This window comes from Thalassophryne amazonica, chromosome 20 (genome assembly GCF_902500255.1).
Source record: "Thalassophryne amazonica chromosome 20, fThaAma1.1, whole genome shotgun sequence".
NCBI lineage: Eukaryota > Metazoa > Chordata > Actinopteri > Batrachoidiformes > Batrachoididae > Thalassophryne > Thalassophryne amazonica.
The window spans coordinates 61005161-61023860 of NC_047122.1; the positions used below are offsets into that span (position 1 = coordinate 61005161).

General features: G+C 39.5%; 1 protein-coding gene across 1 annotated transcript in view; it reads right to left on the reverse strand.

Annotated features, from left to right (window-relative positions):
- LOC117501582 (triple functional domain protein-like) overlaps window positions 1-18700 on the reverse strand; it is a 218478-nt gene that overhangs the window by 124553 nt on the left and 75225 nt on the right. Inside the window, 1 exon segment of the mRNA XM_034160494.1 lies at window positions 4699-4749. Within this exon segment, the coding sequence (XP_034016385.1) occupies window positions 4699-4749 (51 nt within the window).

Sequence of the window (18700 nt, forward strand, 5' to 3'; positions counted from 1 at the left end):
GAGTCTTGAAGACGACCCAAGGTCTGGGCGGCCTGCAACAGCCACAACCCAGAAAAACATTGACCTTGTTCATGAAATGGTGATGGACGACAGACGATCGACGATTAATCAGCTAGCAGATGCTGTGGGAATATCCCGTGAGAGAATTGAACACATTCTGCATGAAGAACTTGGAATGTCAAAGGTGTCAGCTCGGTGGGTGCCACGTCTTCTGACGCTTGATCAGAAACGCACCAGGCTAGTCATGTCGAAGGCAAACTTGGCGCAATTTGAAGAGGATCCAGCCAATTACATGGAACGTTTTCTTACCCAGGATGAGTGTTGGGTTCACCACTTTGAACCAGAGACAAAAAAACAATCAATGCAGTTGAAACACCCAAGGTCACCACCTCCAAAGAAGGCCAAGGTCGTTTCGTCTGCGGGGAAGGTCATGGTTTCAGTTTTCTGGGATGCCAAGGGCATTGTGTTCGTGGACTATCTTGAAAAGGGACAAACCATAAATGGACAGTACTATTCTAACCTACTGAGACAGTTATGCAAGGCTATCAAAAAGAAGCGACCAGGAAAGCTGACAAAAAGGGTGCTGTTCCATCAAGACAATGCCCCAGCTCACAAGTCAACAGTGGCCATGGCCACTATCCACGAGTGTGGATTCGAACTGGTAGATCACCCACCATACTCCCCTGACTTGGCACCCTCAGACTTTCATCTGTTCCCAAACCTGAAAAAAAACTTGGCTGGGAAGCACTATCGGAGCAATGATGAGGTGATGGCTGCCGCTGAGGACTATTTTGACTCTCAAGATGAAAGCTTCTATGCCAAGGGAATCAAAGCACTCAAGCACCGCTGGAAGAAGTGTGTGGAGTTACAGGGAGACTATGTAGAAAAATAATCCTGAATTTGTTCAATTCGACAACTGCATCATAGTCAGCCTTAGAACTTTTCAGCCTACCCTCGTAGAGGGCAGGTGGTTTTACCAATGTAAATTTTGTCACATGGGCATGTTAACATATAGATAACATTTTTCGTATTGCATGTGATTATTCCCCTGATTCCAAAACTTTTACCGGTTCTTGGGTGCTTAAAGGTATTTGTTTTCACTGAATTATGACAATGAGCACAATTTCCACACGGATAATTCCCTTCTTTGATAGGAGTTAACAGTGTTTGTTTTGGAGGGGGTAAGATGTTAGCTCTAATCAATTTATTACGGAGGCTTGGTCCTCTTTTGTGAACAAAGACAGTAAGATGTTAGCTCTAATCAATTTATTACGGAGGTTTGGTCCTCTTTTGTGAACAAAGACAGGAGGGTCCTGAAAAAGTTCAGACAGGGCTGGATCTGTGGTTAGAATATGCCAGTGTTTCTTAATAGTTTTTTTGATAATGTGGGCCTGGGGAGTGTAGCTGGTAATAACAGAGACTGAAAAATGTTTTTCTTTTTTTTTACACTTTTTTTCAAAAGGTCAACTCTGGACTTAGAAAGAGCATTCTGATATGCGGTATCCACACACTGAGCTGTATACCCCGTTCTAAAAACCACTGTTTCATTTCTACTGCCTTCTCAATGAAGTCATTGTCAGAGTGGCAGAGTCTTCTTAATCTATAGAATTGGCTTTTAGGTAGGCCATTCTTTAAAGCTCTAGGGTGGGCGTTGGTGGCTAAGAGAACAGTATTACGGTCAGTTTCTTTCTTGTATAAGGTGGTAGGCAGACTCCCATTACCTAGTATAATCCACATATCTATGAAAGATACGTGATTGGTGACTGGTGACAACCATCAGGTCTAAATGAGGATTTTGACATGACTGTGTTTATATAATTCTGAAGTATTGATTTAATTTTGAACTGTCTGTGCTTTGTTTTATGATGGCCGATGCCTGATGTGTACACAGCATGGACTTGTCGTTTTTTTTTTTCCTTTGTTCTCTGTCTGTATGTTTCATGTCTTTCACTACATTTCCCATGATGCTCAACTGACTCAGAGTGCTTCACCACTGATTACAGGTGCCACTAATTAAGTGTATTAACTCCAAACACTGTTTGTAACATGCACTCTGCCTGATGAAGGTCTCACAGACCAAAAGCTTGTAGCTTCAGTAAAGCTATTTTGCACAGACCTGAAGTGTGCAGATGTTTTCCCTTTTTACTTAGAAGTCTCTACTAAATCCTGCACCTTTTCAACAGATGAGCGGTGACCCTTCACTACTGGACTTAAATCTTAAAAATTTAAAAGGCTATACACCTTTAAAATGAGATGAAATCTTATTGGACCAAATTATATAACATCTGAGTGGATTCTTGTCATTTGATTGGTGCTTTGTATGTCACATGACATGGAGTATTCGTCCCATTGCTGCATTTAGAGTGCAATTTGGTTCCATACGTTTGGTACCATTACACGCTTCTGCTGTGGTGATCCAGAATGGGAGCGGCCGAAAGAAAAACAAGAAGGGACTGAGGAACTACACGAACTGCGTTTTTTTTTTTTTTTGGAAGTACGAAGTCAATGCACAGCATCACCGGACTACACGTCAGAATTTGGACTCCTATTTAAACTTCGTATTGGACTTTAGCAACAGTGGAACACCAAAATGTAAGTCCCTTTTCTGTTGTTTATAAATTAATATCAAATGACGAGGATCTATTTTAGCTGTTATATAAAACAAATAATGAAGTTTTTACATTCTTTCAATGGAACAAATATGAAATATTCATACCACTGAACTCATAAACATTCATTATTTGTCAATTATTTGTACCTTCTCTCAGTTGGTTCTTGAGTCCAGGTATCATATTTGGTTCTGGTATGTCAAAGCATTGTTGACTTCACTTCCTTCCTTAGCTGCTGTGGGATTTTGACTGACATGACAATTGGTTTTGTATCAGCCTTGAGGCTTCCCACCATCCATATTACGAGACAACAACTGTGTTTTAACATAAAACGCATTAATAGTTCTGAGCAAAAACACATTTTTGATTATTATAGCGCCTCCGAGAGGCCAAACTACACAAAATTTACCGTGTTTCCTCACAATGGTGTGCTGAGCCCACCTACCAAGTTTGGTATGACCTAACATTCTGTTTGGATGTTATGAGTGAACGAACATAACAGCTTTGAACAACTGAAACACAATATTGATAGAATTGTGATGCTTCATCTGAAGTTCAACTGTACCAATTACAAATACACCGGTGTCACAGTCATTACTGGTGTGAGAGTGTACTATGGACTGCGCAATACCATCAACACTAATAATACAATACATAACACACGTTAGGCCAAATTTTTTTAAATAGAGCAAATATAAATAACAGAAATAAAAAATGAAAAATAATGGCAAATATCATTGTGTTTGAGTTTGACAAACATTTCAGTGCATCTCTGATCAGCACTGCATTAAGGCCGTGATCAGAGCCACAGATGGAGATGATTTGTGGATCTATTCATCATCCACCTCCCCCCACTGTTCTGGTGAGTCAAAATACAAGTTAAAAAGCCTTTTCCTATAGGCATAACTCAATATAATCTAATTTTCACAATAATGCATTGTCGTCATGGAAATGGTGAACTGGAGCCAAGAATCTTTTTGCGCTGCTGACTCACTTTAGTCTTAACAATCACAAGTGAAAATAACTACAGACCTTTTAAACATATAAAACTGTAAAACTATTTAATTCATTAAGTCTTTCACCCAGATTGCAACACCGAAGGAGCAAATTTGAAAATGAAAACAGTGCAGATTAAACTTTTGCTTAAAAAGGGTAATTATTAAAGTGCAAAACCAGAAATAACATGATATAATACAATCACTGTCCAAAAGGGAAAAATACAGTGATATTAGTTTTAGGCAACATCACCAACCCTAGGTGGCACTGATGTGCTGAGCTATAGACATGAGTTGGTGAAAACAATCACAACACTGTGCCAAGTTATACAAGTTTTTACCACACTGTCATCTGGGCTGACAAATACTTACACAGCAGAAGAAGAAGAAAAAGGAGAGAAATAATAATGGCTACTTAAAAAAATGGCAAATTTTATTTTATTTTTTTCATATTTTAGCATTCATAATGAGATGCTAACTTATTTCAAATAATTCCTGACCTGATTATTGGACATTATTTGAAACAAGTTAGCTTATCATTATGTAAGTAAATAGCAAAATATGAAGGAAAAATAAAATTACCCCTTTTTTTAAAATTACCCTAATAAGAAAATATAGAAATAAAATAGGATGCCTCTGCAGCGTTGCTACTTGGCCTCAATTATCTCCCGTTTAGGATGTCAGACTGGAACTATTTTCCTTTCTGCACATCTTCATATGATGTGCTTCCATTGTGTGACATTTCATTGAAATCCACCAAACGGTTTAAGGATAGTTGCGCCTACAAGACCCACAGACAGACTGGCGTTATTCCTATATACCGTACAAACGTTTTTCTTGCAGGGGGTAATACAAATAACTTTTAAAAAGACACTGCCCATCTCATTCTCATTAAGGAGCCGTTCCTGTCACTGCAGATATTTGCAGCAGGCCCAGCGGAATGTGATCCATAATGGGAAGAGAGGATGGGGAGGATGGAGAACAACAGAAAATGGGAGCAGGAAGATGTGACAGTTTGAGATATCACAGTGATGATGACATGGGTGTCACTGCGAACACCAAAATACAAACAGGCTTGTGAGTATTGATGTTACCTGGTATCTGACTTGATACATCTCCTTTTGGCTCTTTCGGGAGGGATCCATCTGTACAGGGACAAAGAGGGTGGAAAAAAATCAATTCAAAACCCATAAAAATGCATCTGCATATCATAACCTATCCACTGTCTCTCTGTACAACTCCCAACTTCTATTTTTCCATCTCACTAATGAAAACAGTTTTGCGAAGACAGCCTTAATTTTCATTTTTAAATGCTTGCTCTTTGTAGAATGTTAGTTAGTCTGTCCTTGTGTGTTCATTTGTTTTTGTTCCAGCATTATGCTTTGTTGGGTTTCCCGGTGTAGCAGACCTAACGGCCTGCCCCTAAAAATCAGTCCGCCTTTTGCATCTGTGCATGTGTTATTTGGGACCACAGCAGCACATCTGAGATGGAGTCTCTTCATTCAAAGCAATCAAATAGATTAATGGGATTATTAACCATCAGATGATAAAGGTAAAATCTCTTAAATTATTCTAAAGTCAGTTTTAAACAGAAACGAGGCGCAATTCTGTGATGCTTTGAAATGTCAGACGTGTAGTGAACGCATCAGCTAGCAGCTTGTTTAGCTGCAGTGCTCTGATCGCGTCCGCCGTCTTTTATGATGAAATAATGTTGAATATTTGTGGAAATGATTTTTGTACAAATGATTCAGATATCTGTTGCTGAGATAGATGATGACTGGAGGCAGTTTGAAGCAGAAACGAGGTGTTAATCCGTGAACCGCATCATCGGGGGGACCGATTTTTTTAGGGGGACCGTTTGGTCTGCGACACCGGGTTAAATAAAGGCAAAAGAACCTCGCAACAGTGCTATTTGTGCTTACAGTTTTCACAGAAAACACAAACTGCTGCCTTCAAATCTAAATGTTAGCATTTCCAAGATGTGACGAGGAACAGCGTCACACAGGTTTCATTGACAGCAGGGCACAAACAAGACTGAACAGAAAACAAAACATTGACAGTTAGCAGGGACGCACATATTAACCAGCAAAATTAAACTGGTGCATATACAGTAGTGTTCAGAATAATAGTAGTGCTATGTGACTAAAAATATTAATCCAGGTTTTGAGTACATTTCTTATTGTTACATGGGAAACAAGGTACCAGTAGATTCTCACAAATCCAACAAGACCAAGCATTCATGATATGCACACTCTTAAGGCTATGAAATTGGGCTATTAGTAAAAAAAAGTAGAAAAGGGGGTGTTCACAATAATAGTAGTGTGACATTCAGTCAGTGAGTTAGTCAATTTTGTGGAACAAACAGGTGTGAACCAGGTGTCTCCTATTTTAAGGATGAAGCCAGCACCTGTTGAACATGCTTTTCTCTTTGAAAGCCTGACGAAAATGGGATGTTCAAGACATTGTTCAGAAGAACAGCGTAGTTTGATTAAAAAGTTGATTGGAGAGGGGAAAACTTATACGCAGGTGCAAAAAATTATAGGCTGTTCATCTACAATGATCTCCAATGCTTTAAAATGGACAAAAAAAAAACAAAAACAGACAAGCGTGGAAGAAAACGGAAAACAACCATCAAAATGGATAGAGGAATAACCAGAATGGCAAAGGCTCACCCATTGATCAGCTCCAGGATGATCAAAGACAGTCTGGAGTTAGCTGTAAGTGCTGTGACAGTTAGACGCCTGTGTGAAGCTAATTTATTTGCAAGAATCCCCCACAAAGTCCCTCTGTTAAATAAAAGACGTGCAGAAGAGGTTATAATTTGCCAAAGAACACATCAACTGGCCTAAAGAGAAATGGAGGAATATTTTGTGGATTGATGAGAGTAAAATTGTTCTTTTTGGGTCCAAGGGCCGCAGACAGTTTGTGAGATGACCCCCAAACTCTGAATTCAAGCCACAGTTCACAGTGAAGACAGTGAAGCATGGTGGTGCAAGCATCATGATATGGGCATGTTTCTCCTACTATGGTGTTGGGCCTATATATCGCATACCAGGTATCATGGATCAGTCTGGATATGTCAAAATACTTGAAGAGGTCATGTTGCCTTATGCTGAAGAGGACATGCCCTTGAAATGGGTGTTTCAACAAGACAATGACCCCAAGCACACTAGTAAATGAGCAAAATCTTGGTTCCAAACCAACAAAATGAATGCCTCGCAGATGTGAAGAAATCATGAAAAACTGTGGTTATACAACTAAATACTAGTTTAGTGATTCACAGGATTGCTAAAAAAGCAATAATAATAATAGCCCAATTTCATAGCCTTAAGAGTGTGCATATCATGAATGCTTGGTCTTGTTGGATTTGTGAGACTCTACTGAATCTACTGGTACCTTGTTTCCCATGTAACAATAAGAAATATACTCAAAACCTGGATTAATCTTTTTAGTCACATAGCACTACTATTATTCTGAACACTACTGTATATACAGCCGGGCGCATTATATCAGTACATGATACTGGGGCACCTCTGCTAACAAGAACGGAAAGGACTTGGAACCAACCAAGCTTTTCCCCACAGCTGACAAGTCGACTGATAACCAGTGTTAGCAGCCAATTACTCCTCATCCGAGTGTCCTTACATAACTGTGCATTTGACACAAAGTCATTCCAGTGGTTCTCAAGGATCCCTAAAGACACCAAGTACCAAAGACATCCACTCGCCACCTTAGGTCACTGGTTAGTGTTTAAGTCTGACAACCATACAGAAAAACAGGAAGCACAAGGACCCTAAAGACACTGAGTTTTGTTGTCTTGCACAGATATTGGCATCACCAAACGCCTCTGTTTGTAGCATGCTTACAATTTTTTTTTTTGTGATGAAATATATGATATAGTGCTTGACCTGTTTGAAGAGCCTGACAGGTTTGTTGGACATATAAAATAAAAATACTGTGTATTTTAGAATAAATAAAAATAACTACATAAAGACCAATTATATCCTGTAGAACATGTCAGACCGGAATAATTTTCCTCCTGTACATCTTCATAGGATGTGGCATCAGTGTGCGAAGTTTCATTGAAACCACAAACCGGCTTAAACGCTGCACATACAAGATTCATGGACAGAAAGGCAGAAGGACAAGGTGATATATATATATATATATAATTTTTTTTTTTTAAAGAAACATGCATACAGTCCAATGTCACTGCTATCAAGAAAGAGGACAAAAAAGCTACAGTTCTGTCTAACAATTATGCAAAGCCAATCAAAAATTTGAAAACACCATATTCTGCTTACACTTGATTAATGCATGAAGCACTATCGTCTCTTCACACCGAAACTCATGACTGAATCCCAGTGATTACTTTGCCAATACTACAATGGGCCCATTGACAGAGCTGATCGCCTGTGTGTGACGGAGGCGGCTGCTGTGACTGAGGGGAATACACGCTCGGTGTCATGTGTTGTCACGGTGTAAGCAGGCTGGATTTTTGACGGGCTGACTCAGTGACACATGCTCCCTCAGTTCTGACTCAGGCACACGTCATCCTGTTTAACCTCAGCAACTGCTGCCTGAAGGGCAGAGGCCATTAGCTGTAGCAGTTAAGGCATAAACAACAACAACCTTCATGGCCAAGAGGACCCTGTGATCAGCAACAAGGTTTCACAAGGAACTTGATAGTCTAAGCATTATCTGGAGACCTGTCGACCCATCTTTTCTATGACCTAAACTAAAATTTGATGGGTAATTTTCTGCAACAATAGGGTCTGATAAGCAGGCAAACAGCGCTGTTGCTTCAGAAGAGTTGTGGTGCATGTTTTAAAATTACTATTATAACACTCTCCTTTGCTTTAACTATGCAGTCTATTTTCATACAGATCCCATAGATCTCCAACAGTGTGCAGCAATCTCACTCTCTTTAATCAGTTCAGTAAATGCGCAGCGTTAACAGTCCCCATCTGCTATCAGTGTGATAGTCAGTGCTGCAACGAAACACACTTTAAAAACACATTTCATTCTCCATTGTTTCAAATAAGGTCTGTTTCTTATGCCTGGCACAAGTGATATAAAATTTTTCTCCTCACTGCATCTATTTTAATCTAGAAAAAGAGACAGTACAGGAGGGTAGCCAGAGGGATTAGGGGATGGAAGCATCCCCCTCTTGCCCCATCTATCTTAATGTCAGAATGCTGCTGCCAGACTTTTAACATGAAGCAAGAAATTTGACCACATTACATCCATTTTGGCATATCTTCACTGGCTGCCAATTTCTGTGAGAGCAGATTTTAAAGTTCTCCTATGATCTTATAAAATTGTTGGCACAATTGGCACCTTCCTACCTGGCTGACTTAATAAAACCCTATGTTCCGGCCCGGGCCTTGCGCAGGATGCAGGACTATTTTGTGTTCTAAGGGTGAATAAAAAGACTGTGGGGCAACAAGCTTTATCTTATCGGGCCCCCTTTCTGTGGAACAGTCTTCCAGCGTTTATAAAGCAGCCAGTTTCTGTGGACACTTTTAAAGCCAAATTAAAGACGCATTTGTTCTCCAGTTTGTTTAGTTAGCATAACTGTTACTATGCTTTTATTGTTGTTATTGTTTTTATTTCTTTCAATATTTATATTTCTTTTACTCTTTTAATTCTATCTTTTATTTGTGCTTTTAATTTATTTTAATTTGCTTTTGGGTTGTTTGTGTGATGCACCTTATAATAATCATTAATAATAATTATTAATTAATTATTATTAAATTAAATAAATAAATAAATTAAATATTAATTATAACTATTAATAATAATAATGTATTTAACATTTAAAATGTTCAATCAATCTCACACTATGTCAGAGTTTTACTAATGCAATGCTGCACCAAGTGGAATTGATGAGCCATAAAAACATCAAAAATGTGTTTAGGATTTTTAAATACAAATTAAGATAAACTAATAGCTTTTTTTGCCAAGATGACACCAGAAGGCCCCACATTTGCTTGAATATCTCAAATTTTGCAGGGGTGTAGGGAGGAGGACATAACAAGTATTCTAACCTGGGGTGCATTTTGGACCTTGCTTCACTCAACAACCCTCATGTTCTAGATAATACTCTGGGCCTGCCTACCTTTATTTGATGTTGTGTTATTGTACATGTTAAATAAAACATTTAAAAAATACCCAACATGGTCCAAAATAGGAGATTTGCTGGGCTTAACCTATTAAAACGTATATGTAATCACTGAATATGGAGTCATGTTGCGCCGTTATTTGTGGCAACTTTGTGGTCCCACTTACTAACTCGCTCACTGGCTGCATTAATCCTGCGCTTGCTCTGCTAATCTCAGGGAATATCCACCCAGATATTCATGCAAACAAGATGTGTAAGCCCACACAATTTCTTTTCCAAGCTTATATTTCTCCTTTGCATTTCAAATGTCCTGAGACTTCTGGATTGTATTTTGCTTAACACTTCACTGCGGGAACCAGCGTTACATCTGAACAAGACTAGTTTGGCAGTTATAGCTCTCGGAATCACAATATAATAACTACTTGAGGGTGTAGGAACAGCCTTTAGTGGAACTTGCTCTTATTTTTCCAGCTGGTGTCATTAATAAAATCCATATGTTGTGATGCATTTTTCCCCAATCCTTGCTCACATGCTTGAACTTGCTCACATGACAGCAATCCCACTGGAGGGTTCTGGATCAAGCCCTCATATCTCAACACATTGATGAATAGCTGCTTTTACAAGGGGGAATTGCGCAAGAGTACAAACTCCTTACAGCTCTATAGCATTTCTTCTATAACAGCCCATGAATCTGCCTTCCAGAGGTAAAAGGAAAAAAGTCTTCATAAATGGAGTAAATCACATTACCCCACTGTTTTACCATTCAACAGCTAATCCAGGGTTTACAATAAAATAGCTGTCCAAATGAGGAATGGATTCCTTCTGCAGAGACTGAGCCATTAAGCCAACATCTCAGACAAAGCTATGATTTAGCAACATGTTTTCTGCTCATTGTGATTTCTCCTCATAAATATACATAAACAGCAACAAAGCTCTCATTAAATTACACCAAACCCCTCGTGCTGAAATGTTTAGCTGTTTGCTAGACTGACATAATCAGATTGCTAACTATTTCAAACAAAATATTAGTAGAACCTTTCCTCTGACTTTCATACAACATTAACAATAATGACAACTTTTAATACAACAGACCATCTCTGATTTTTTTTAAACCAAATTTTAAGGAATAGCACAAACAACCCCTGCCCCTCCCCAAAAAATGAACAGTAACGGCATGGATGTGTCACATTGTACCACCATTCACAGTCATCCGGGATCATTTTTGATCCCAGGGCAAAAAAACCTGAATATGTCAATATTCTGAGTTGACAACGTAATGACATCATACATTACTGGAGACGTAAGTTAAAAAGCCTTGACAGCAACAGACTGTTTCATAATGGGACTTTAAACTGTTCTTTAGGAAGCAGCAAAGCTAGCTGTTAGCGGCTAGGCTAACTGTTGGTCCACTTCATTCATAAAGCCATCCAGGGTTTTCATGTATCCCATAATCCATTGCATGCCAGAGAGTCGCTGCAGTCAAAACAACATAGAGAATCCACATGATGACAATTGTAAATGAATATTATACTACAAAAATGTATTTTTTTATGCTTTTCATCACGTTAATAAGAGACTGCATGCATGATACCCTGAAAACTTGCTAAAACAATTATAACGGATAATCCGTGTCTGCTACGTTTAATCTGTGTGGAATTTAACAAACGCAAACTGAATTTCAGACATATATATATATTAGTCTTGAACAAAGAGGACAAACAGTGTTGTAAAGAACAATAATCAAGACGTTAAAGAGCAAACTTCACTTTCCCCCAGAACGAAATGATCAGGATGCGATCGTAGCTCACAGCAGCTCCCATTGAAAATAACAGAGAGACAGCCTGTGATTCTCACACGTTTATATAAAACAAATGCAATAACAGCATCTATAAACCCAGAGAATATATTCATATGAGTTTTAGGCACAATATAAAAATAGTTTTATGTTGCAATGTTAATGCTGTTGTCTGTGTGCAGCGGTTAAAGTGCAGCATGATCAGAGCGTCTCAATACAGTTCTCAATGTTACTGAGATCTCACAGCGCGGCGACCTCTCTGAGGTTTTCTGGGATTTGAAATCTGAAAAGGGTGGATTCTTTTTGGTCCAAATCTGGAAACTTTACTTTTTCATGCTGTTGTGAGCCTTTTGTCCCACAGATGATTGATGATCACTTAAGAAGCATTATTAATGTGACACACAAAGGTAAATGCTAATGTTAGCTTAGCACGCTAAGAGGATTTGGGGGGACTGACAGAGTGAAAGATATAGTCAGGACACGGCGGTGAGGGATTTTTGGAATTTTTGCTTAGTTTTTACTGGATACTTCAAACTGTGTTTGTTTTTATTTTGTATCCACCACTAATTATATTTATGCACTGAAGTTTCAGGGAAATTGTTGTATTTACAAACTGTTCAGTGTACTTTAGAAGTGGTGGTTAACATTATTTTGCTTTAGTATTTGATACAGAATCTGAATCACAATATGACCTACTGTTTACAGACAAGATATAGATTGCAGTTTCTACCTTGACATATGTATGTATACATACAATATATATATATATATATATATATATATATATATATATATATATATATATATATATTTTTTTTTTTTTTTAAGATTTTTTGATCTACATATAGACCTTCCATAAAAAATGAAAAAAATTCAGACAAACCTGAGACAGTCATATATCACGCATTAGCTGATTCTTAAATAACAAAACAAAAACTGCCACCTAGGCCCCATTAAAAAAACAAAACAACAAAAAAACATTAGCTTATCCTCCCTGCCTGCATGCCAATATCGACCCACATCAATTTTTTTATTTTTTATTTTTTTATAATATAATTTTTTTGATAAACTAATGTTTTTTTATGGGGGGCTTAATGAGAGAGTGAGACCAAAACTTTGTGGCTCAGACTACACAAAATAGATTTACAGAAGACAGAAGAGGGATCAAGGCACAAACAAAGCCCAATAACAAACATACTTTGCGTGTTTAGAATGCCTTAGACTTCCACTTGAGACACAGTATGTGGCTATGTAATACCACACTACAGTTGTGGTTGCCCCACATCTTATTGCAGTCTAAACACTGTAAAGTGGAACCGAGCCAAACGTCAAACACACAGACAAAAAACGAGATAAAACAAAGTACACACATCCATAGAGACAAAAGGACCCACATTATGTCACGTTGCTTCATAAGGTGAGAGTTTTCCCCCCCTTCGGATCATCTGAGTTGTGTCCGTTAAAGCGGGCGGCCCAGCCAACTGCACACAGAGACACGCACACACACTGAGCCAACTTTTTTAAAAAAGACCATAGTAGGATAAGGCCACCAACAGTACGTCAACCGATCTGTTTGGACAAATTTAAACATATCACACACGCGTCTAACGGCCGTTCAGGAAGTAACAAAGTCAAACTGCAGTGGGCCCAAAGCCAGAGAACATCAAGCCGCCCTCTCTCCTAAACATACAGATATGCACATTAACACAGTGAACTCACCGAGATTTCAGTGCCGTTAAAACACTGCTTACACTGTATCCAAAACTGAACTCTCACAGACAGCTCTCTCTTGTCCCGGCAGACGGTTTCTCTTTCTGGGCACACAACACCATCCTTTCTGTGGGCCCCTGCCTTCCCCTGCTCGGCAGGCACACTCATCATTTGACTCACATATAAACAGCAAGGACCCCCTTTCATTTAAAAATACTTATTGTCTGGCTCATCCAGACTACAAAGAAATGTGAGGGCCAAAACCAACAAACAACTCGTACATGTTGAGGTGGGACGGGCAGGAAACATGTACCGTCAGGTTCATGAGGACAGTGACAGCATTTTTGTATGTTTGCCTTTGTACTGTCCATCACCACAATGGAGTTGAAAACAAAACAATCAAGATGTGTTAGTAGTGGAGACTTTCAGGTGGGTTTAACAAAAATACCACATTAACCATTTAGGGATTACAGCCATTTGTCCTCACAGTCCATCTATTTTAAGAGCTCATAAGTAACAGGATGAATATCAGGACTTCTTTAAATACAAATATTCTGTTTTCCATGTCATGTACTTCAATCATTAATAAATACAAACAGTATGATATTCAGGACTGCAGACTAACTTTTTAAGACAGGAGCACTGTAGCTCCCCCCTAATGAAAATGTTGGGACACGTAGAAAATTTAGGGGAACGAACCTTTAATCATCCAGCAGTGAAATTAGCAGCATTAGCAGCAGTGAAATTGCAGCTTGGGACTCCGGCAAGGACGGTTGCATTCCTCCCCTCTCCTCTCCTCCTTCTCGCCATTCCCCTCATCCTGGCTTCCTCCCTGCCACCATGAAGGCAGCGTGGTTTTTACTGCTGCAGCCTTCAACCCCCAAGCTGGGTGGCACGGGCCCCTCCTGCTGCGGCCTTCACCCACTTTGCCTCAATTCGGATGACGGACTGCTTCAAGTTTAGAGCGCATAAACAATGTCAAATGGGGGAGGTGATGGTCTAGTGGTTAAGGTGTTGGGCTTGAGTCCAGAAGATCATGGGTTCAAATCCCCACCTGACTGGAAAATCACCTTGGGCAAGGCCTTTAATCCCTTATTGCTCCCGGTGTGTAGTGAGCGCCTTGTATCGCAGCACCCTGACATCGGGGTGAATGTGAGGCATTATTGTGAAGTGCTTTGAGTGTCTGATACAGATGGAAAAGCGCTATATAAATGCAGTCCATTTACCATAAATGCGATCCATTTACCAAATGTATATGTGCTGTCTTTAATTTTGATGTGTGTCATTATTAAGTTAAACAAGTAATAATTGTGGATTAATTGATGTCTGAGGTAATTGGAGTGTAAATGTAATTGCCATTTTAGGGATCAATAAAGTTGTCTGAAGTCTGAATTATTCCCATTTTCTCGCTTTAACTGTTAACGATAAACCCTAAATAATAAATTAACTCACTCAGCCATTTCCCTTGGAAACATTGTTGTCTTGGGATTGCAGTTACTATTAAGGAATAATCCTGTTGTATCTGGTGATTTGCGAACATTTATGATGGTTATACGGTCGCAAATTGAGCTTTATCGGCGATGCGTAAGCGGAGCCTGTAAAACGGCTATTGGCGACCATATAACAGCATCAGTACGTGACTTTCTCTCGCTCTCAGCTAACAGCGCTAATAGCTCGCCTTGTATGCCACGTAAAGCTGCTAGCTGTTATATCTAATAGGTAAAATAAATAAATAGGACAAAGTCACAGCAAATTACTTATTTATCTGTGTGTATTTGTGCAGTGGCTTCTCTCTCTCTGTGTAACTCTGTGACTGTGCTCTCACAGCCGCTGTCGTCCCCTTGTTGCTGTAATGCACTGAAACATTATTGTATACAGTGGTCCCTCGCTATAACGTGGTTCACCTTTCGCGGCCTCGCAGTTTCGCAAATTTTTTTTAGTCCAGTTTTGCATGCTTTTTTTTTTTTACAGCGCATTGTGTTCTGCATCCTCATCAAGCAGGCCAGTCGCAGCACCGTGAAGGCAGAGCACACGCATTGTGTTCTGTGTGTCTGTTTATAAGAATCTTTTCGCCCAGAAGAAAAAAGAGCACCAACAACTACCCATAACTGTATTCTTCACTCGGAAAAAGACACCTGCACCGAGGTGTGACTCAGTGGAGAAAGGAGCGAAAGCGGCACGGCGCCAGGACGAAGAGGTGCGATCAGAGTAACTGTGAAATACTGGTGAGTCAGTATTAATAATTTCTTATGTGTCCAACCTCGTCGGTTGATCGTTAAAATTCAATTTTTTAGTTCTAAAAGCCCTCATAATTATTTATAGGAAAACGTTCTATTTTTATTTTTCAAACAAATGTTTGGACCTGAAAACAGGTTGGTCTTATTTTTCTACTAAGGTTTGAACTTTGAGAGTGTTTACACACGAGAGAAAAGTAAGAAAATGTTCATGCCTGTTTGAGAAAAGTGTATAAAGTGTGTAGTGAGGGGTTTCACAGCCTTAAAACATCTATAATAATTGTAAAAAATAATGCTGACTACTTCGCGAATTTCGCCTATTGCGGGCTATTTTTAGAACATAACTCCGGTGATAAATGAGGGACCACTGTACTTGTGTTCCAGCTACTTTTGTCTGACTTGACGAATCACTCTTCTCACCTCCAACACACATACACATGGCCTACACCAGCAGGTTCACTCCGCATTTATTACCATGAAAAATAAAATAAAACATGTCAAATTTGCAGGTTGCATGTGCACGAGAAGTTGTAAAAAAATAAAAATACTCACGCTGTCTCAAAAAATAGTCACATAATGCAACTATTTGGGGGTAGCCTGGAGCCCTGGCACTGTATGGTAAACCTGTCTGAAGTAGGCATTTCTCAAAACCTGATTTACTGTGCAAGAATGAGACTAGTGAGACTAGTTAGCCCATGGTCAATATTACATTTGATCAACGCCCATCGCGTTGGGTAAAGAGGGTAAAGACGTGAAGCCCTGGCATTAACTTGCATGACTTGGGCAGGCCAAATAAAGCCCGAACATGCCCCCATCTTACCTTCTGTTAGCGTACCTACAGCTAACAGGCTAACCTTCTGGTTCAGTTGTTTTATTAAAGCATATATTTGAGGACTGAGCAGTGGTTTTCATAACAGTTTGTCTGGGTGCAGGAATTTAATAAAAATTATGACCATATTATTTCCTCAGTAATTGCGGATTAACAGAACCTAAAAGTGCTAACTCGTTCTGATCTCACTAACACACTGAATTAAATAATGCAAAACTTTTATTTAACCTAAATACCGTCAAACAGACTTCTTAAATGAAACACAAGGACAATTAACGACACAACAAGCCATATTATTATGATACTTGTAATAAAATGCCCAGACCTCCGCAATAGCTAGCAGCCAGGCTCTGGTAGCAGCGCTCTGAAGAAAGACTAGTGCAAACCAATGATGCCATACACAAACAGTATGCAAAAGCAGAGGAAAAACTTCGTGAAAACTCATTATTTTTTCTTTTTTTTTATGATGTGTTGGGTCAATAAATTTATTTTCAGTTAGGGTGTGAGTTTAAGCACAGGGAGCATCCTGACACACAGCTATAGTAATGCTCCAAGCCTGACCGAGTTTTGTTGCTCAACAGTTTTCTATCCATCCTTACTGATAGCTGTGCTCGTATAGAATTTGAAATGCAAAATATTGTTGATTTATGGCTTTGATTCCAAAAGACCAAACTAAAGGTTACTGCTTCAAACTATACTTCATTTTGCCTGGAGACATGGGTGGCCATTTCAGAGACCTCAACCATCTGTAGACACTGGTTTAGGGCACAAAGGGCTGCTGACTGCCATGTTTACAGTGGATCAATTTCTCTCGGTTAGTGGCCTTTAGCGAAAGGAAATAAAAGGGAAGTTAGAGTGATGGAGACGGTGAGACAAAGGGAGTTGGATGAGGAGGGCAACAGTGAGAAAGCAGCTTTAAATGCACTGGAGACCCGGGGGGGGGGGGGGGGGTGTGTGTGGAAGGAGTATAATGGTCTTTCAGGACTCGTCCTAGTTTGGTCCTCTCTCTCTTGACATCTTTGTCTTCTCAAAATAGGAGCAAAGAGCATTCTGGCAAATCTTTCACCATGATCCTGAATAAGTACAAGTACTGAATCCCTTGTTACATTCTTTGATTAGAAAGTAGACACTCTGTGAACTTAAGATGGCACTGGCAGGACTTCACCTATCTTTATTATCTATCCAAGGTTTCGCTCTCGCTCAGTCTCAGGCTTTCACTACTCCTCCTCTCTTCTTCACCTGCACTGAAAAGACTTCATTCTTTTCCCTCCAAGGGGACAATGAAATCATTCAGTAATTTCAAGGCCTATTACTTGTGCTCATCTCAAAAGAATGTGTAGCAAAAATGATCACCAACACACACGATTCTACATCTACTGCTGATTAGAACCCTCTTTTCCACCTACCTCCTGTGTTTACCTTCTTCACAATCTTCCTTCCATTTCCCCCCCCAAACTCTTTTCCCTCTCTGGTTGCAGCTTATTTTAAGAGAGTGTGGCACGACTGCTCTTTTTCCCTGAATCTACACCAATTAGCTATCACGACGGAGAAATTACAGAACAAGTGCATGGCAGATGAGGAAAAACTGGGACATGCTCCTTTTTAGAAACACACAGAGGGGTGAGAGGTTTATGATCACACATCCACCTGTGTGTGTGTGTGTGTGTCCTTCTTTCACTTTCTTCCCTTGACAAGATTCAAGCTAACCAGAAATTCCAAAAATTCTCTATCTGAAGACCTTAATAATTTAATTCCCTGGCTAAAAGGTTATTATCGAACACAGCAAAAAGTAGGAGCCAACAGAAACTGTCACTCAAAGGACCTGTTTCACTTCATCAAGTTAAACCTGGCAGTAAATACCTGTTCCACCTGCTTTCATTCAGAAACATCCTAGTAGGTTTTATTTTGGCTGATACTGCTACCGGAATAAACCCTGCTTCGGTTTATTCCTGAAGCGTCTATTGGAGTTAACTACAGTTGCATTTGTAGGTCAGACGTGTATCACCCAAAGCAGCGTGCATAAACTCCGTAACCAGTATCAAGAACATCGAAACTGTCTGTCACTACTAACTCTTATCGGCTGGCCTTTGGTCTTATCTAGTCCCTATCTGGGTGGCAAGTAGTGTGTATACTAATAAACACTCACTGACCTGGTTTATACAGACCTGTTAGTAAAAACACTGTACAGTTCAGCAGGACAGACGCAATCTGTCATTATAAAGAAATCAAGACAAACGGAATCATCATCCTGCAACAGTAACGATATCATGGATGACGTGTTTCCACGTGCGCTGCATGTGACCATGACCATGACCACCAAGACCATGCAGCTTGTAGCACAAGTGGACAGTTTTGTGTATTTAGGGAGCAAATACATTCATTATTTTTGTTATTTATAATTCAT